Below are 20,372 nucleotides of genomic sequence, written 5' to 3'. Positions count from 1 at the left end.
AGTTTACCATTTAACCCATCATATATAATACCTAGGATAAATGGCGGAAGATCAGTGACCCTCTTATTTTACCATTTAACCCATCATATATGATACCTAGGATCAATGGTGGAAGATCAGTCTCACTCCTAGATAGCCCAATTATTCGACCCATTAAATGCGATACTGTGTGTGACACAATGGAGGACAAGTCATCCTTAAAAGGTAGCCTACTGGAACTCACCAGGAGGTGTAATACACTCCATGATACATGCCGTGAAACAACATTTATCATTGCCCGGACACTGGTCATCAATCTGACACTTATCAGCCTCATCATCTGGACACATTTCCGGATCTGTCTCGTCCACCATCGGACACTGTCCGGGTCTAGGTATACTGCCTGGAGTTTCCATACACTCCATGGCGCATCCGCTAAAACAGCACTTGCGTCTGCCGAAGCAATCGGCGTCAGTCTGGCACTCATCCCGCGTACTCTTGCAAAGACTGGGGTCGATATAGTCCTACAATAACGGTTAGTGATCAGTACTTAGTGAAATAAAAAACACTTTTGCCACGGTACCCTTGAGGCATAAACACTCCTGATTGAAACGGCACTTGTCGATCCCAATTCATAGTTTCGTCCTGTCAATCAGCGGCGTGCATTGGCCGTTTAAAATAGGCGTGAAGGACGCATGAATTGTTGCGTAATTACCACGGAAATGCTACATGATTATATTCGAAAAATTCGAAAGGCATAAAACAGGCATAGAGTAGGTACGCGCGTGATCAAATAATCAGAGATCACGTCTTCCACACATACTATTAAGCGGTACATATGCAGGAGCGTAGCAGGGAGAGGACGCCTGTCCCTCAGCCCCCCCCCCCCCCCTCTTACCCCCAATAACTTATAATTTCAGTATAATTTCAGTCAACCAACCTGATGTCGCCATTTTTCGTAAAAACAATGTAGTACCCATAATATTCATGGCAGTTGCAATATGGGCTTACCTGTATTGGGCAGATGCCAGGCTTTGGCCGTGCCATTGGGAGCTTGATAGGGATGAGACACTCGTGATTACAGCCGTTATAACAACACCTACGCTTTCCTGGGCAGTCCAGGTCAACGCTACACATGTCAGTTAGGTAGGGCTCACTGCAAAGCTACACATAGATCAAAAGGTGATCAGTCAATTACAGATTGCAGCACAGCTTATATCAAACATAAATCAGATGCCACAGTCAGTTGTGGCTCACTACAAAGCTACTATAACATGGCAGTACATAGCCGTAGCAAGCCTCGAATTATCGGGGGGGGGGGGGGAAATACAGAAACCAATGTACACGGTACAGAAAACAATGGGGGCACAGCCACGCCCCTACAACCCTACAGTAACATGCCAACAACTGGGTCACAGCAATTAGGGCTCGTTAGGTTTCAAGTCACCAGTATCATACCTTTCCAGAGAACGTAGGAGCAGGGCAGGTGCCAAGTTTGGCAACCTTCTTTTCCTGACTGTGCTTCTTTTTCATTGGTTTGAGACAGGCCATGTGACATCCGGTGAAGCAGCACTTGCGGTTACCTCGACAATCCGCGTCGTTGAAGCATCTGTCGCTAACGCTATTTGGACAGCTTGTGACGTCAACATCGGCGGGAGGACACATGCCACGCTTGTCTTGGAGAGAATTCAAACGATAACGTTACCGTTCAATGCTTCAAGACGAGGTTGACACAACCAACAAACATTGATTCCGGTGCTTACACCAGTCTTTTTACTCCAATAAAGGGCTAACGAGGTTAAACTCTACAACAATCTACGTTCTACAATTTTTTTTTTTTTGGAAAGAACAAAACTCAATAAAACCAGGTTCATTACGAGAAACAAAACCGCACATCGAAAAATCGTGGATCAAGATCAACCGACTTACTTACCGGCTTTGCTGTCATGGAATCCTTTCAGCGCTGGAAGGAAAAAACGTCAATGAATTGGAGCTAATCAATGAACTCGATATTCTAGGAATTATAGACACATTTTAGCTAGTTATCTTCGTTAGGAGAATTCCTTTTATGTAAACCAACAATAGCGCCAACAACAACGATATATGTTGCTAGATTAGAACACATGTTTTGGGCACAAGCGTCAATTAACAAGCGAATAAGGTTTCTCAATTTGATTCTTCATTAAATTCCAGTTTATCATACTTTCCTGTATGGCAATAGCATAGTTAATAGAAAGCATCACTGACCTTTCATACACTTTCTCTGACACTTCTTCATGGAAGGGAAGCGGTTAGCGTTACCCTCGCAGCCGCTGTAGTGGAACTTCTCACAAAGCCCGGAAGTAGAGTTGTGAAAGTACAGTGGCATGTGACCATCGCATGAACCAGCCTCCGCAGGCAGATCGCAAATCTCTTTAGCTGCAAACAGAACAGAAAAGATGAAAATTAATACATTCTTCTTGGTGTTGTAGCTAGAATGATGGGTTTCTAGGTAGCAATTAAAGGCATAGCAGCCACCTCAGGCAGCCACCATACCAAGACTCATGTCTTGGTATGGAAGTCTTGGGAAGACTAATGTCCTACCGTTAGGGGTTTAGGGCTCGTAATTTTGTTTTTTGTCGAGGGAGGAACACGTAGAAAAGCAAAGGAAAGAACCAACAAACTTAATTCCATTTTTAACCATGTTGGCCTACCCGTGGTGAGAATCACCACAGCAAGACCTAGCTGCTCCTACCTGAACATTTCTTCAGACAAGCAGCTTTGCTCTCAAAGTTATTGGCGTTTCCTTGGCAACCTCCGTACGTGAACATTTTGCACTCGCTGGACCTCATGTCGTAATGCCATCTGATGAATCTCGCCATACAAGGACCGGTCAGTTTAGGCAGGCTGCACACCTGAGTGGCTGTATTGGAATGGAATATCAATAAACGCATCTCGGTGGATTTTTACAGGTTATCGACTACACTTGTGTTGGATGAACAGATAGATACTTAGATATAGATAGATACTTAAGTTTATTTAAATCAATTGCAGCATTAAGCTGAATTACTGATTACAGCGCTAAATAAGATAATTTGAAAATTTAACGGTTACAAATTCTGAAAAACGATTTGTACTGTACACTTTACAAAAGCTTGTTCCACTAGATCTAAGAGCAAAATTATGGTCTACTTTAACTCGACACGATGAAATGAGTTGGTATAGCGGGTTATTTTTCTTGATGTTTGAAATAAATTTCTGGCAGTTTGTTTCCCTGCGCAACGACAACTTGTTAAGAGTTAATGTGGCAAGAGCGTCATCATAGCTGACTCCGGGAATGATAATACGAAGTGCCCTTTTCTGGACATGCTCTATAGCATCCGATAGATAACATGGCAGGTTTGCAAAAACCGGACCAGCGTATTCAAGAACGGATCTTATGAGCGAGCAGTATACGATTACCATATCCCCTATGGGCACTCCGCACTTTCTTAGGGATCTCAATGCGTAGAGCCTGCGGTTGGCTTTCTTGACTATATAATCGACGTGCAAGTTCCAAGACAAGTCGTTAGATATGTATACCCCGAGGAGCTTGAACGACTTCATGGACTCAATGAGAGCACCACCCGTGTAGATTGGACGACACACGCAGCTATTATAGTGAAGAAAGTCAACCTCCATGGCCTTACATTTAACAGGATTGAGGGGCATGTTGTTTTCACAGGCAAATGACTGAATATTGTTTACAATAAAGTTAAGGACAGATGGAGAGTGTGAAGGAATTACTTCCAATACGGTTAAATCGTCCACATACTTGGCGCGTAAAGGCCAGGACGATCATTTATCATAACCGCAAACAATATTGGACCTAGTTGGGTACCCTGTGGAATTCCTCCAAACATGGGCCTGGAGCTTGATACTTCGTTACCAATGCGCACAAATTGTACCGGCACTGCAAAAATGCGGCGATCCACCGAAGAAGAGCCGGATGGAGGCTAAATTCAGAAAGCTTGCGCAAAAGGATGCCGTGATCTATCAGATCAAAACCTTTTTTGAAATCGGCAAAGAAAAGCCTTATGCTACAATTCTCTTTATCAAGGGCCTCTAGGGTAAGATGCAAAAGATAAACAATTGCATGAGATGTTGATTTCCCAGAAACTGCGAACTGCCTAGAGTCAAGCTTGTCTAAAATGTGGGGCAGCGACCCATCCGGTGTAAATGATTCCATAACCTTAGCTATTTGACAAGTTAATGATATGGGTCTCAGGTGACTGTCAATTGCCTTGGGAGGTTTCTGGTTTGGTATGGGACATACCGCTGCAATCTTGAGGATGAGTGGAACATGGCCCTCTCTAAGTAAAGCATTATAAATGTCACTGATGACTGGAGCCAACTCAAAGGCAAACTCTGTGAGGATCTTTTTAGGTACATTATCAGGTCCAGGCGCTTTCCTTGTCTTGGTCTTCCGGAGAGCAATATATGCTTCCCGCTCAGAGACAAAGAGCTCAGCGGGAATCTCATGGGGCCCAACTTCTATGTTGTCGATATCATGAGTAGAGAGAGGAGTGAAGTCTGAGGTCAATCCAGTGAAGAACATGTTGATGTCCTCGCACAGCTGGCCAACTGACTTGATGCGCACGCCGTCGATGAGCTGGGCGTGTCATTTCCCAACCCTCTCACTAACCCCAGAAAGATTCTTGATTTCGCACCTCCATTTGCGGACATTTGTTTTTTTTTCAAGTTCTTAACTTTTTTGTCGAAGTAGGCGCGCTTGCAGTTCTTGATAGCGTGTTTGTAGTTTGTTGCGCCACATTTTGTACATATCAGAGTCCTTTCCATGAGTTGCTAGGCACATTTGCCTTTTTTTAATCCATGACTTGATTTTAGGAGTCATCCAGGGCTTATCGGTGTTGTGGATGCACGCGTGTTTTAAAGGGAAAAATTTTTCAATCGCGCACTGGAATACTTTATAGAGATAGTCAGTCGTGGCGTTGCATGTGTTAAGCGCATGAAAATAAGCCAAACTATAACCAGTAATCCACTGTCCAAATTCCCTTATCCTGCTTTTCCTCGTGTCACGTGGGTGAATGATAATACCGTAATGATCGCTAGTGCCGATCTTGGGTAACTGTATTGGATCGTTAAACATTTTAGGGGCGCTTGTAAGGCACCAGTCTAGAGTTCCAGTGTCACGAGTTAACACTTTTATTATCTGCGACAGCCTACACATTCGTTTGAAAATAACAGGCGAAACAATAGACTGAGTATTTTATACTGGCGCTTGTCTGGGGAAACATTTCTGTGTTTATTATTAATATAAGTAAGTGGTGTTTTTACCCTACCCGGGTTCGTTGCATGATGAAGGAAAACCCGTACAACTTAGCGCATCGCGCCACATGCGTTCGTCTCGGGACACACGCGCCAGTTACAAATGAAAACACAAAACAACATAGAGCCTTATTTCGCCCCCCCCCCCCCCCCCCCCAAGAACAGTCTGTACACCCTCTGACCTGAATGCATGCAGGCTTGCTGGCATGTGTCCTTGTCTTTGAAGTTGTTCTTGTTCCCACCCATACCGCTGTACACAAACGGCTCACACAAGCGCTTCGCGGCGTTGTAGAAGAAGTGGACTTTAAAGGCGAAGCCAGTGCCGATTAAGGACGGCTGCAAACACACGCTACGCGGAACGATATTCTTAGAGCTCGAACGGTTCGGTACTGAAAGAAAAAAAATTAAAGCAATTGTTAAGTCTATTTCCATCTTAGAGTATATATAGTTCTGGCTTTGCCTAGCTAGAGTATTAGGATGGGGGAGGGAGGGGCAAAAGAGCGTACGTAGATTGCATGTTTCCAATGGGATTTTTCCCACGTGCGTGGATACGAGGCCGAAATTATAACATTTCCAAATTCGACATGAGTGTCGGTGAAAGTTGTCGCCGTTTCATCGCGCGAATAGGAGTATTCCGATCAGCTGTTTTAACAAAATTTGATTGATCATTACTATAAGATACAATGTCAACCCATTGTAGCGTGACCTACCTGTGACCGTGACGTTGACTGTTGCGGTAATAGCGGTGCTGCCGTCGAATGCGCTGCACATGTATCCCCCAGCATCCTCTTGTAGCACGCTCTTGATCACGAGCGAGTCACGATCAGGGACCATACGCCTCGGGGGCAAGCGCTGAAGTCCGATCTTGTCCCAGATGATCTGCACAGGGTTCCCAACAAACTGGCAAATCACTTTGCCTTCTTTACCGGCAACCAGCTTTTGTTGGTTTTGGTGGGATGGGCTCACCTTGACCAGGTTACGATCTGGAAATAGAAAACCTGATAATAGCATCCCTTCGCTACCACTCGTAAGGCTCCATCAAGGCATCACAGTCTTGCAATAGAAAACTAAGAAAATAAGTCGCTGGGGGGAATCCCCTTCAGCAACGAGCCCTCTCCCGCGAAGACCTGGACTGACGAGAAAGTAATTTGAGTTTGTAATCTGAAAAGGTGCCGATGATCTGATTTTAAAGAAACCCGGGGTAGCTATTAAAGAACTTACCATTTCTACACCGACCCTTGTACTCAACAGCGATCCTATCGCCCAAGACGCAAGCAGTCAAATTCATTTCGCAGGGGGAGGGGTAGCTGATTCCATCTGTTCCACATACCGTCTCGTCCCCATTGGGGGCGGGGCAGCCTTGTGGGCACTTGCACTTGGCGATATTGAAGTGTTTGTCCATCACACAGATCTGACCCTGAAGGGGGCATCTCTTACTGGCGCACAGCTCTGGTGAGCGAGAAAAAAAAGCGTTGAAATGGTACAGCCATGAGAGATTATTTACTCATGAAGTGAAGAAGGTCATGTGATTTGAATGATTTGTACCTTTCTCGCATTCACTTATTGTAGACAATGCGGATGGCTTTGGATTGCACGAAGTCTGTGCGAAACAGCATCTGGAATAAAACACGAACAATTTTGAGCTGGGATTACAGATGAAAACATATTTACATTTTTGGGGGGGAGGGGGGGGGGCTGCAGTACTAAAATAGTGTGCACTTCCACATGTCTTATTAAGCAGAAAACAGACAATTTTCATCTGGCCACCCTATACTAAAGGCTGCACTTAACAAAACATGCAATACATGCACCGTAACAAAATTCGAGTTGGGGAAGACAAGAAAAATCAGCTCAAATAAAAACATAGAAAATTGTAATTCCAAGTAATTAAATAAATTACGTGGAAATAAGTAATTACTAACTTTCTGCAGTTCCCCTTGAAGCAGAACTTGGTCCTTTTATTTTTGCAGCCGTTCGATTCACTCACAAAGGAGTCGTCTTTCGGACAGGTCTCTAAACAGAATAGCAGGCACATGTTACGTGATATAGCTCAGCCTCGTGTACCTTCACAAGCCACAGATTTCCCTTCCCTAGATGTAAGAGGAAACCACACGCAAGTACGCGCAAAAAAAAACTCCTTCCTTCAGGGTCGGCGTCACGCTGCATGCATTTTTGTTTATGACACGCTGTTTTTCATCTATCAGATAAGAGGCGCACGCTAAATTAAAATCTATTTGTACTATACAACAATTAATTTTTTACTTAACGATCTAGTTTTGGAACTTTAATCTCGTTCCTAGATCCCATGTCTTACCACTTGCACAAAAGTATGTGGGCTCTGGAATCGAGATTGTTGGAACTTTTGATTTTCATGCGCAAGAAGATATGCGCAGTAGCAAGAGGTGCCACTGTTTTTATAGAGATATAAATATTATTTTGCATTGTGGAAATTATTACAATGAAATATTCTGTAACTGACGGCATGAAAGGTGAGCCAAAACCATATACGTGGGGTACAGTGTAGAGTAAATCTATCCGCAATCTGCTTTAGTACGTCTGAGTATAGAGTATCGCAAATGTGGGGGTCAAGGGAAAAAATATCGATACTAGATTATAAAGGCCAGAGGTCCCCTTAAAAATGCCATCAAGGAGTTGTCACTACCAGCGTTGTTCGTAGCATTAAAGGAATGGCGCAAAGACGAGTATTTACGTTGCCAGAGATTATAGTTATAGTAAGAATTAGCCATGTGAAGTATTTAAGAAAACATTCCGGTAGAGGTTAAATTCGGCGAAGAAAATATCTTATCCACAGTCGACTAATCACTGTCGTGAAGACAGCCCGAGGCGTATCAAGTTTAGAAAGACTAGACAATAGACGATTGTCACGCGATCCTCACGTCATCATGAAATACTACGAGTGGATTATACGGGGTGTTCCGATACATTGAAAAACACGCTCTAGTGAATCACGATTAGAAAACTTAAAATCAAAGATAGATAATGGTGGCTACCTGCCCCGTACACTTAAACGTATTTATCATGTATAACCTTTATATTTTGAAATGCATTTTGCAAAATTTGGAGTTATATACAAATGTGGTAGTCGTTTTGGTCCAGATAATATGCTGAAAAAAATGAAAATGATTACATCACAACAAACGGCCTAGCATTTTGTCACAAGCGATAGTCACGCCCTGGCCATTTGCCTTCCGCGTTAACGGTGAAACTCCCTCAAATGTCTAATAGACCGTCTGAGTTTAGTTCGTGGGAGGCTTGTATGTGTAACAACCACACAATACCTCACCACTAACTACGTTAAAAAATTTACCCTCATTCTCGTCTAGTCTCGGTGGGAGGACCGCAGTCTTGCACCATCGCCATCACCAATCACCCCTCCACCCCAACCCAACCCCCCCCCCCCCCCCCCACCCTAATACTCACCGTGTCCTGGTCTCAGCGGGAGGACCGCGGTCTTGCACCATAACAACCACCCCTCCCTCGCCCCCCTCCAACCCACTCCCTGCAAGCCCCTAATACTCACCGTGTCCTGGTCTCAGCGGGAGGACCGCGGTCTCGCACCATAACAACCACCCCTCCACCCCCCCCCCCCCCCCTCCAACCCACTCCCTGCAAGCCCCTACTACTCACCGTGTCCTGGTCGTCTCAGCGGGAGGACCGCGGTCTCGCACCATAACAACCACCCCTCCACCCCCCCCCTCCCCCCCCCAACCCACTCCCTGCAAGCTCCCAATACTCACCGTGTCCTGGTCTCAGCGGGAGGGTTGCGGCGGTTTTGAATACGTACCCTCCACACACACTCACCCCCTTCCTTCCAGCCCCTAATACTAACCGTCTCCTGGTCTCGGTGGGAGGATTGCGGGTTTGCACGTGTACCCTCCACACCCGTCGCTACAGCACTTATCGGTACCATTACACTCGATGTCCATGAAGCAGCCTAACCCCAAGAACTGGTCCACACTGTCGCAGCCAACCCTCTCCACGCGGGGACATCTCCCGTCTTTAGCCGACCCATACCCTAAGTAAGCAATTGCGGGAAATTAGAGAAGTTATCGCAATTCAGGCTCAGGTTCGTAGCCAGGGGGAGGGGTTACCGGCAAGTAGCCAGGTGTGGGGGGGGGGGAGGTCAGAACTACGGTGGGTGCACCTATTTTTGGAATTGCCATTTCAAAATGGCAATAAACTAACATATTCGGTAAAAATTAACTTGCATTTATCACGTAAAACCGGTCTACGACAATCGTTGATTGAACGAAGGATAACCTATCAAAATTTACCGTGACATGCGTGGTGCGTGCGTGACCAAACTGGATTAACTGGAGCTGAAACTTGTATATTTCGTAAAGGTCACGACGTGGAGATCTTGTTTTTATCTTGAAACACTTAAAGTTTCTTATCCAAACAAGAAAAACAAGAATTCACATGGTTTGCAAAGTATTTTTTTTTAGAAAATGCATAAGGCGTCTGTAAACGTGTAAACGAGTGCCTTTTTAGAGCTGGGCAAAACTGTAGGCTGTAACGAAAATCCCAAAATCTCTCCTATCTCCCCCGCCCCTTCACCAGCGCTAGTCCAACTTCCAGCTATGACATGGACGGAATAAAAGGCGACTTTTTTTCTATCTCTGTTCCGTTGTTTTATCGAATAAAATGGCCAACCAAGTTTGATTTTTTTTTTCCTTTGTTCTGCCCATATTCCGCGCGCACAACAATCCGCGGTCACGAAAAAAAGTTAGAAAAAAGTCTTGCTTCGGTGGCAAACAAATAAGAACGACATTTTTACTTGCCATGCAATTAATAATCTCGCCAAAAACGCCTGGAATCCATTGGCCCAGTTCATTGTTATCATAAGTTTCGGATAATTATTTATGCAGCCCTCGAGGGAATGTTCTTTATCATAATAACATCTCAGTTGTCAAAATTCTTCAACAGATCCGCGCAATTGCAAAACACATTCCAGCGTCACCAACATAAAATTATTCCCCAAATCACTATAATTATATTTAAATTAACCCGCGTCCTTTTATTACAATTTTCAGAAAACTAAAGCAGGATTTCGCGCACTGTTTAAAAACACTTCAAAGCTCGATAATGGTTGGCGCCTGAAAAAGTATAATCAGTCGAGAACTGTTAAGTTAAAGTAAATTAGCAGTTTATTTTGTCGCAAATCGTTATATAGATGGAAGTTCTAATGGTTGACCAAAACAACCGTCCAGAAAGTCTTATTACCACTGATTACCGTACAAACAAGTGAATATTTGTGATTCTTGCGTGCGTGGTCATTGTAATTTGCATATTAAAACCCTCAAATTTTCTTTGCTGCCGAAACTGTTAATACTTAATGCTAAAAAGGTTGCATAAGAGTACTCGATAAACTGTGATTAAGAGGTTACGAATGCCAAAGGCCAAATGGGTAATTCTTTTAGAATATGCAATGACGTACCGATACAAACAGTTAAAAATATTTTATTCATGTTATGTGTGCAAGTTCTAGGTAAATAACATAACTACGTCGAAAAACGTTAGACAAATAAAGAAAAAATAATTAGACAGAAACGCCAATAATTGCAGTCAATAATTGAGCAGCATGCTAAAGTAGCATTTATTTGCTAGTTGAGTTCCATTTAGGTGACTTTGTTGAGTGTTAGCTAGGCAGGACGAGAAAAAAGATGAGCTTACATATTCTAAGTATTCATAGAGCTAGTTAGGTAGACTTGAAGAGTCAGGTAATTTGCTTTAACTCCGCATAAACGTGTGTCAAACGCATTCAGTGGTAAAAATCCAACGTGCAGACTACACACAGCATAAACAGAGAAGAGAATTTTGAATTAGGACAGGATTAAGTACGAAGTATAATTGCAAATTACCTGATGTGACGGCAGCTAGAGTTCCTAAAAGGAGAACTCCTTGATAGAAAAGCTTCATCTTGCGAGCTTTCCTTGCTGTACCGAGTCGGTGAGATCCCCGTCCGGTTTTATACGTAGGTCACGCTTCCGCTTGTCAATCAAAAGGGAACGCGTGGTCGCAAATGCTGAAACCCTACGCTAGACGCTGATTGGTTCCTATGGTGTCTCATGTCTTAGCTAGAGTGCGATGATGAAAAAATCAAGTGCGAAAATATTTAAAAAAAACTTTTTTTCATGCAAATATGTTTTTATTTCAGCAAGAAGTAATCATTGTTTTATACGAGGTATTGCTCAAAGGATTTCGAATAAGATGGGCGTATGATAACAAGGACCGGAAGTGATTGCGCAACAACCGGATACAAAGTTGCGAAAAAGACTGCCCAACCCATATAAACAAATATTCTTCCTCGCACCTTCGTGCAATTCCCGAATTCCTTGGGAGGGAAAACGTGAAAAGCTTGTGGCAGATATTTTTACAGAGCAATGAGGACTTTATGTTATACACAATTCTGTCACAACATAAAGAAGGGGTGGTGGCGCACCAAAGAAAAGTGTACACGATTATAGGGGGCTACGTTTTACAAGATTTCAGCGCCGCGCGCTACCACCTTTTTCCTTAGCGCGCGGATATATCTGTCGCGTACCTCGTCGATGACAATTTTTAGTTCGCCAATATCAAACTAGCCTGTAACACATGGCCAACAAAGACTAGATAAAATAAGAGTAGAGAAAGGAACCATCTACCCTGGAAACCAGACGCTATAAGGGTTTTTCGAGCGAAGCAAGAATTACGACGAGAGACGCTGCCAGCCCATTTAAACCGCCGCCCCCTAGCATGCTTGGAAAAGTGGATCATCACAGCATCATCAAATCAACTCAGATTTCACGAAAGCCACAAAATACCCCCAGTGCAGTCTGCTTAATAGCCAAGACCCTGAACCCTATACAGCCGCCGGGCCTTCGGATTTCGTCTAGACGTAATGTATACATCTGTAAAAGGGACCTTGGACCACTTGTGACTATATTTAACTAGACCGATGTACAGTAAACATACAGGTATAGACTTTCGTCATTTCTGGTTATTTCACATAGCTCCTGTTCACGTCGCTTCCGTGTGCGAAATGTGAAGCGTGAGTGAGCGCATACTTTGGCTCCGTCCTCGGGGCAGAGAAGCTTGTCACTTATTCAGAATGTTCTTCAGTGTCGAAGTTTCAGTGACAAAAATAACTAAATTTTCAGAAGCATAAGAAATGTCTATGGCAACATGTGAGATCGAATATGTGGATAGGTATCTCTTAAAGACTTGAGTGCCACTTCCTTGACTAAGTGGGTTTTTGGAAATGCACTATAAGTTTTCCGATCAAAAGATGGATTTTCGCCATGCATGGAGCCCAAAGCGCGCGGCGCGCATCCCGAGACGCCAGCTCGCGCTACTATGACAACGTATTGTTCGATATGTGATCCTATGGCTAATTGTGATTTATAACGTCATAAGTTAAGTACTTCGATGTGGTGTTTGATTGGATGGTGGAATAGCTAAGATGTCACGTGGTTTAGGTTGCTAGCTATAGGGTGTAGCATGCGGCATCTTCTGGCAGTGGGGATTCTCCTGCTTGCCGCCTCACACTGCTGTATCGCTCAAAATCCACCCCCTGAAGGGCAGGACAGCCCGGAGGAAACGGAAGGTACACAGCTTATTTGTTAAGAAACTATTATAGTTTAAGTTATCAAATTGTTGTTTTGTATAACTAGATCCTGCTTCAACAACAAGCCAAACTGATTTGAAAACCGAAAGTGAGAAAGGTAAAACTTAAGGCTACTATGATAATAACTGCATTACCCATTTCGGCATTCATGGTTATTCGGAATGCGGCCGGGAACAATTCCATCAACGATATGACAAAAGACATTAAAATCGCGTTATTATATCAAGAGATTCGAGCTTTATAATTTCCCATATGTGTTATGATGGTTGAGGCGACCAGAAATCAATATAGAATTGTCCCCGCATTTACTATCAACTAGGTTCCCGAATGCCCGCCATGAAAATGCCCTGTGCCGAACCTAAGCATCTTATCACTCAAAATATTTGGACCAAATATTTTTAAGCATTGTATTCAACACGGGCGAACGGTGTTGAGCTGCTATACTAAACATTGTTATTATTCGCTGTATTTTTTTATGACCAGATCCTGTTATTCCAACGAGCCCAAGTGATTTGAAATCCGGAAAAAAGAAGGGTATGTCATAACGAAGGCTGCACGTTTAAACCTCAGACATTAGTACATTAAATGGTTCTCACTGGGACGCGAGCGCAAGCGTAAGCGCAACCGGAAGCGACAAGTGAGAATCAAACACAAGCGTAAGCGCAAGATAATCAAGCAGTTTTGTTCTCTTGCGCTTGCGTTCCCAGTGAGAATCGGAAAACTATGTGCGCTGCGCTTGCGCTTACATCCAAGTGAGAACCAACCTTTAAATCTCCAAATCTTCATAGACCCTGTATCACCAAAGAAGCTTCAAGCGAAAGAAACAAAAGGTAAGATTTGCGAATAAGCAACGGCGCAAACATTTTCTAAATAAAACATTAAACACACTTGCTTATATAGTAATGCGCGCGCAAAGGAAACTAAACCCGTTGATTGACCTGTCCGCTTAACTAAGAATAATGGCCTGAGAAAACACCCAATCGGCAAATTACCACAAAATGCAAAGTAATTTTTGAGGTTTTCCAGTTTAATTTTCTTTATCTTCCACAGATATTGGACTTATTGGCATCAAAGATAATGGATATGTAGCATTTTATCTGCGCGGGAAATACTTAGGCCAGGAACACGGCACCGTGAAGATGGAAATACTGAATCACTTCCAAATAAAAGGAAAACCTGTTACGAAAATGGATTTTCCTCGACAAAATGTCATCATCGATCGAGCTCCGCTCCGCGGCCTTATGAAGAAGGGGAAGGAGGTCGTGGCGCCGCTAGGTGTGGATGGGAATAATCAGAGTCTCTACGTGCCCGCGGTGATTGCACGAGAGGAGAAAAATGGAAACTACCTTCTTAGACCAGGTAACTCATAAACACAGCAGCCGCCCATATAGTAGAGCAGGAATTAACAACAAAGACGAATGAGCAAATTGCGTCTGCCCCTAGAGCAAATAAAAGAAATATGTGTGAGGCGCGTACACAGGGGGTGCGCAGTGTCAGGCGCGTACACAGGGGGTGCGCAGTGTCAGGCGCGTACACAGGGGGTGCGCAGTGTCAGGCGCGTACACAGGAGCTGCGCAATGTCAGGCGCGTACACAGGGGGTGCGCAGTGTCAGGCGCGTACACAGGGGGTGCGCAGTGTCAGGCGCGTACACAGGGGGTGCGCAGTGTCAGGCGCGTACACAGGGGGTGCGCAGTGTCAGGCGCGTACACAGGGGGTGCGCAGTGTCAGGCGCGTACACAGGGGGTGCGCAGTGTGAGCGCGCACCCCAACCCCCCCCCCCCCCCCCACCTTGGCGGCCAAAATCTATTAGCTATTACTAATAAGTTGTTACTACTATTTGAAGCATTCATCCTTGAGCCTCGTCTCCATGCTCTAGCCCGTTCTTTCGTTGTCATATCGAGCCTGGGCTATTACACTAAAATTCACGCAATATTTACTTAACTATCAATAAATTTGATAAAGATGGCTATGGGAATTAGAGACTCAAAACAAACACCATAAGTGACATGCTTTATTTACTTCAACATTTCAATTGCTCTGTTTCTGCTTTCAACTTCTTTGTTAGTCATTCACCCCCTCAGTTCTCAGATCCTGGCGTGTTATTGCCATGTGTGCAAAATAAGGAATCACATTCGTGACGATAACTTTTTTGTCACAGTTTGCAATATGAAGGCCCCTCCCGCTGGAGTGTATTATAGCTTCATCCACCCTTACGTCGGTCGCAAAAACATGAAAGCATCCAGCGAGCTCAACGCACACGTGCCGGCATTTCACGGGCGACTGTACACACCAAATAAGAGTAAATGGTGCCCAAAGGGAAGCGATACGGAGTCGCCTTGGCTACAGGTATATTGCCAGTGTCTTGTGGCACAACTAGTTTGACTCGCTGTATTCTTGGTACAGAAGTTTAATGCATTTTCACTGTGCAGCTGAGCTACCCTAGGTACCCTAGGTACAGCTTGTGTGGTGTGGTGTGTTAGTATATGGCTCACTGCTTTAATAGTGGTCCCTAGGTAGAGCTTGTGTGGTGCAGTGTGTTAGCGCATAGCTCAATGCTGTACTCATAGTCCCTTGGTTCAGATTGTGTGGTGCAACGTGTTAGTAAATGGCTCACTGTGCAGGTGGTCCCTAGGTACAGCTTGTGTGGTGTGGTGTGTTAGTACATGGCTCACTGCTGTACTAGTGGTCCCTAGTTACAGCTTGTGTGGTGCAACGTGTTAGTGCATGGCTCACTGTGCAGGTGGTCCCTAGGTACAGCTTGTGTGGTGTGGTGTGTTAGTACATGGCTCACTGCTGTACTAGTGGTCCCTAGGTACAGCTTGTGTGGTGCAGTGTGTTAGTGCATGGCTCACTGTGCAGGTGGTCCCTAGGTACAGCTTGTGTGGTGTGGTGTGTTAGTACATGGCTCACTGCTGTACTAGTGGTCCCTAGGTACAGCATGTGTGGTGCAGTTTGTCGGTGCGATGTGTTAGTGTTAACTGTGTAGTTTGTTCTTAGGCATGGCCTAAGCAGGGGTTGGGTCACTGGGGGCATGTGCCCTACAATATTTTCAAACATTATAAAGAAATGACGAGTGAGGGCGTGGCTGCGCCCCCAGTATTTTCTTAATGTTTCTGTATCGTGCCCCCAACAAGTGCTTTACTCTCTTGTTGGTGCATCATGAATCGTGTAGTATTCTGTACCAATACATCATCATGTACGGAGTTGTTTTAATAACGACTTGCTTATCTAAAACCTTGATCAAAGCAGCCTGAAGTATCATTGCTTTTTGTCAGGTCGACTTGAATGGACGGTTTTACATCTGCAGTGTCAGCGTCACAGGAATGCAAAGCTTCCATACTCCTTTCGAGCCCAAGCGGGGAGACCCGGAACCAGCTTACATCATCAACTTCAAAATATCGGTTTCGAACGACGAAGAACAATGGAGATTCATCGAGGAAAACGGCAAGGAAAAGGTGCCAAGCCAAGAGTGTCAGGAAGACTCAGAATTGCAGCATGAACCGCTCTTAGAGGCCTAGAATTTTCAAACATTTTACAAATTATGTCACTTAACACATCAATACACATAGCATTTTAGTATTACACATAGAGATTGCACATAACACTTAACACATTACCAATTACTACGCATAACACTTAATACATTAATACACATAGCACTTTAGTCTTACACATAGAGGTTACACATCGCAAAGCACAGCATACTGCCGGTCATTTATACATTACTACACATAGCAGGCTACACATAACAACGTAGCTTGTGCTATATACTTATACATTACTACACATAGCAGGCTACACATTACTACACATAGCAGGCTACACATTACTACACATAGCAGGCTACACATTACTACACATAGCAGGCTACACATAACAACGCAGCTTGTGCTACATACTTATACATTACTACACAATGCACGCAGGCTACACATAACGAAGCACCATACATAACACGCGACAGATAATTAAAAACTAACGTGTTCTCTTTAGATTTTCAAGCGCACCAAGAGGTTTGAGGCATCCTCTCACATTCTAGACCTGGTTGACGCCCCGTACCGTTACGTGAGGTTTCACCCGGTGGCTTATCATCATTCTCCCTGCATGGGCATAGAGGTGTTTGGATATGGCAGTAAGTAGAGCAGATCCCCTCTTACAAACGGTATAACATTAACCCCCCCCCAAAAAAAAAAAAAAAAAAAAACCATTAAGCGCCTACTCCGAATAAGCACCTTGCCTACATGTTGCACTTTATAGACCCCTATGATGAAGGGAACTGTTTTGTTAATTTTTTTATTCAGTGTAGTTTGTGTGCGTCTTTCTATTCATGCCCATCCACATTATTTTTTCACGTTTGTATAAAAATTCTGTGCATTCTAATTTGCTGTTTTATTCCTAGCATAGTTTATTACATAGTTTTTACTATGTTTCTAGGCGTTCGAGGAGTGACGAATCGTCTTTCTTTTCCACTACAGGATCTACGCATGAAAGGTACAGTAAGACAGGAGGTATTTTACTAGGTTTTCTTTAAAAACGAGAAATGCTAGGAAATTATTATCAGCTTCATTTAAAAGATATTTTTTTAAATATAGATAAAAATTCTAAATGCTACACACATTTGGAAGTTTTTAAAAAGCATCTCACAGTCTATAGCCTACGTGTAGTCGCTGACTCGCGAAAATATCATCAGGATTTCGCGAGTCAGCGGCTACACGTAGGCTACACAGTCTAGGCCTTGTTAAACACTTTTTTCAAATCGCTCACTAAAATGGTTGTCTTTCTTGGGAACAGGGTACGTGTGTAACCTCCAGAACGATTGCGACAACATACCCGATGCTGAGTGCTCCCACGAGGGCAACGCTCCCGGTTCATACACGTGCAGATGCATGGCAGGGTACCGTGGGCCCAAGACGACTTTCTCACCGCACCACGCCAGAAACGTTTCGTGTACAGGTAATACGATAATGGTGATAATATATGTTTATTATTAGCCCCACGAGTTACAGGTAGTGCGCCATATAATTCACATACTTGCATGAAACAATACTTGAAAATCTACGCGGGTATTGAGGGTGGAGAAGCTTTTAGACCTTGGGTTATATTTATGAGTGATAGCCGACTGTTTGCTAGTGTGGCAACTACTAACGCCATACATTTTGTATCATAGAGATGATACAATGAATACACAGGGGTGGGTTACCTTTGAAATTACTCCTTGCGAAATGTTGTTAAGGGTTATTTTTGGCCAAATGTTCCAATGTTCGTACGCCTATATATTGTTTTGGCCACAAGCACGCCTTCTACGCTTTCGCTTCGTTTTGCTGAATGTGACTGCTATCTCACATGCACAACTCGCCCATTATGTCACGAAGTGAAGTGGCGTTCTAATTCGGAGAGAACATGACGTTCGCCCATCCCAGTGGCATAGAATAGATTTTTTGATGCAATGGTTTTTGCGCTTTGTTTCCAGATATTGACGAATGCGCGGATAAGCAATCCAGATGTCCAAACAACGCGGTTTGTAAAAATACTGCTGGCTCATATGACTGCGTATGCAAGAAGGGTTTTGAGATGTCAGATGGCGAATGTAAAGGTAAATCCAAATATCGCAAAAATGAGCTGTGTTTTCCAAATAATGTGCCCAAGCCTCGCTTTTAGGCTCAATAAACCCCGTCATCTGCAAAACAAACCATCCTGGTAACAGGCGTACGGCCTCTGAGTAGCAACTGGTAGTCTACTCTGAAATTTTCGTCTTTAATAAAGACTTTTTCAGGGCAGAATGAAGGGAATGTGACAAGCTTATTTTTCCCAAATTAGTGAAACATTACAAACATTACAACCATATGACAAACATGCGCTGAAGTGCATCTAAACGCCGTGTCTTAATAGTGGATACATTTTCTGTAATAGAAACCCCGTAGATATCTGAATTGTTTTTTGGTTTATAGCGCGCGCCATTCTAGAACGTGCGCATTTTTGAGTGGCTTATGTTTTCTAAACTTTGCAGATATCGACGAATGTTCGTTGAAGCCTGCGAAGTGCTCAAGTAATTCCATCTGCAGTAACACACAGGGCAGTTACAAATGCGAGTGTGGCGAAGGTTTTAAGATGCAGGGAAATGTGTGCATCGTCTCCCAGATGCCATTAGGTATGTGTCAGTAAGCGCCCAACATTTGAATCCAGTACGATTAGAAACTGCTGGTATAAACGTGCCAGAGGCTCTTAAGTAGGGACAATTAACTTCCCCATGTTCTGGTATTAGATAGGCGTTTCCTAGGATCGGGCTATTTTTAGACGCGCGGATTAGCCAATCAGATTCGACCTTTGTGTTGACGTTTTGGCTGAGCTCAACTGCACGCGCAGTCTCAGACAAAAAGCTTCGGTACTTTCGTTGCTCTCTTCTTTAATATGAATCCAACCCTACCTATGACTTTGAATTCTAGCTTGCAATTCTTTTGTTAAACAAACAAAACCGACGGATGATGGATAAAAAAATATTCTTCCTAACTGCAATTTGCAAGTGCAGCCTCACGTCACTCGCGCGCGCGACCAACGTCAGCGTAGCTGATTGGCCCGTTCGTGCGCGCGCGTCTAAAAATAACCTGCTCCTCTAGGAAACGCTGTGACATTTATATAATACAGATGATTGCCCGTACTTTTGAGCCCCTGGCGTGCGCAATTATCCCAAAACATTTTCTTTCGCACGTGATGGGAACTAATGGCGGGTAAAACATTTACGCATGCGCTACAAGGACAGCATTTTCTTATTGTTGATTCCAAGTTGCTCAAAGGGTGATATATTGCTCTTCTCCGATATTTTACTAGATCACGTGTTTAATATATATGTATAAATCAATACTTATTTCAATTTTCAGTTTCCAACGTTAAAGTGGAAACTGCTACTAACGGCGATGTAATCCCGTCTCCGGCCGAACATTCTAGTATTGTCTACATTGTATTGTCGCATGTCTTCGTTGCCATAGCAGCTGCTTCCATGACAACCGCTGGATTTCTTTATTACCTCCTCAAGAAAAAGTGAACAATGTTCTAAATGAATGAACTGTACTTCTTTAATGTCACACTGTAACTATCACACATGGCATTGTCTATGAAATACTAGTGTATAAAAGTGATTTGTCTATATTTAATTGAGTTTTGATTTTAGGTAAAATAAGCACCAAATCAAATACGGTGGCCCTAAAATAAAATCCCAGTCTCAAAAGCAAAAAGTGATGAGGCGAGAGGGCTGGGTGGAGCTGGTGGAAACTGCAAAATCGCCGTATCTATTTTGGATAGTCCCACTTCGTATACCTGTATTTTTCTGGTATCCCTACCCCCTCAATATAATGTACGTTTCTCAGATGCCCCCACATCATGTATGTTTTACAGATTACTATCATCATAGGTGCTCATAAGTAGGGAGAGGCTGGTTGGCTGAACTTCCTCTTAACGCCCCAT

At 43.7% G+C, this 20,372-nt stretch overlaps 2 protein-coding genes across 4 annotated transcripts in view; one reads left to right on the top strand and one right to left on the bottom strand.

The window, feature by feature from the left end:
• The window catches only part of LOC5510061 (fibrillin-1), a 47,168-nt gene extending 35,878 nt beyond the window's left edge, over positions 1-11,290 (bottom strand). For both annotated transcript variants that reach the window (XM_048724688.1, XM_048724689.1), the window contains exons 1-13: positions 11,169-11,290; positions 9,137-9,322; positions 7,209-7,299; positions 6,832-6,902; positions 6,508-6,735; positions 5,997-6,269; positions 5,469-5,675; positions 2,714-2,881; positions 2,227-2,397; positions 1,913-1,942; positions 1,438-1,655; positions 991-1,143; positions 224-503 (exon numbers count right to left, since the gene is read on the bottom strand). In XM_048724688.1, coding sequence (XP_048580645.1) covers positions 224-503; positions 991-1,143; positions 1,438-1,655; positions 1,913-1,942; positions 2,227-2,397; positions 2,714-2,881; positions 5,469-5,675; positions 5,997-6,269; positions 6,508-6,735; positions 6,832-6,902; positions 7,209-7,299; positions 9,137-9,322; positions 11,169-11,226 — 2,134 coding nt within the window. In that variant the 5' untranslated portion in view covers positions 11,227-11,290. The remainder of the gene's footprint in view (positions 1-223; positions 504-990; positions 1,144-1,437; positions 1,656-1,912; positions 1,943-2,226; positions 2,398-2,713; positions 2,882-5,468; positions 5,676-5,996; positions 6,270-6,507; positions 6,736-6,831; positions 6,903-7,208; positions 7,300-9,136; positions 9,323-11,168) is intronic.
• Positions 11,291-12,625: 1,335 nt separating this feature from the next.
• LOC5510058 lies at positions 12,626-20,057 on the top strand. 2 transcript variants are annotated; one of them, XM_048725588.1, is made up of 13 exons: positions 12,629-12,892; positions 12,960-13,010; positions 13,397-13,447; positions 13,702-13,743; positions 13,964-14,272; positions 15,073-15,260; positions 16,190-16,369; positions 16,908-17,046; positions 17,349-17,405; positions 17,706-17,867; positions 18,385-18,507; positions 18,922-19,062; positions 19,790-20,057. In XM_048725588.1, the coding sequence occupies exons 1-13, from the start codon at positions 12,787-12,789 to the stop codon at positions 19,951-19,953; spliced, it is 1,713 nt and encodes a 570-aa protein (XP_048581545.1). In that variant the 5' UTR covers positions 12,629-12,786; the 3' UTR covers positions 19,954-20,057. The 2 variants fall into 2 exon arrangements, with proteins under 2 accessions (XP_048581546.1, XP_048581545.1); XM_048725589.1 differs by lacking the exon at positions 12,960-13,010 and having other exon boundaries at positions 12,626-12,892.
• The last annotated feature ends 315 nt before the right edge of the window (positions 20,058-20,372 follow it).

The sequence above is a fragment of the Nematostella vectensis genome, chromosome 3 (assembly GCF_932526225.1).
Source record: "Nematostella vectensis chromosome 3, jaNemVect1.1, whole genome shotgun sequence".
NCBI lineage: Eukaryota > Metazoa > Cnidaria > Anthozoa > Actiniaria > Edwardsiidae > Nematostella > Nematostella vectensis.
This window is presented reverse-complemented; position numbering and strand designations above follow the sequence as displayed.

What these genes read in the sequence shown, in the direction of transcription:
- LOC5510058 (XM_048725588.1), top strand. Translation starts at nt 12,787, where the DNA reads ATGCGGCATCTTCTGGCAGTGGGGATTCTCCTGCTTGCCGCCTCACAC. An exon ending in AGGAAAACGGCAAGGAAAAG is followed by an intron (nt 16,370 to 16,907) that starts GTGCCAAGCCAA and finishes TGTTCTCTTTAG; the next exon opens with ATTTTCAAGCGCACCAAGAG. An exon ending in CAGAAACGTTTCGTGTACAG is followed by an intron (nt 17,868 to 18,384) that starts GTAATACGATAA and finishes CTTTGTTTCCAG; the next exon opens with ATATTGACGAATGCGCGGAT.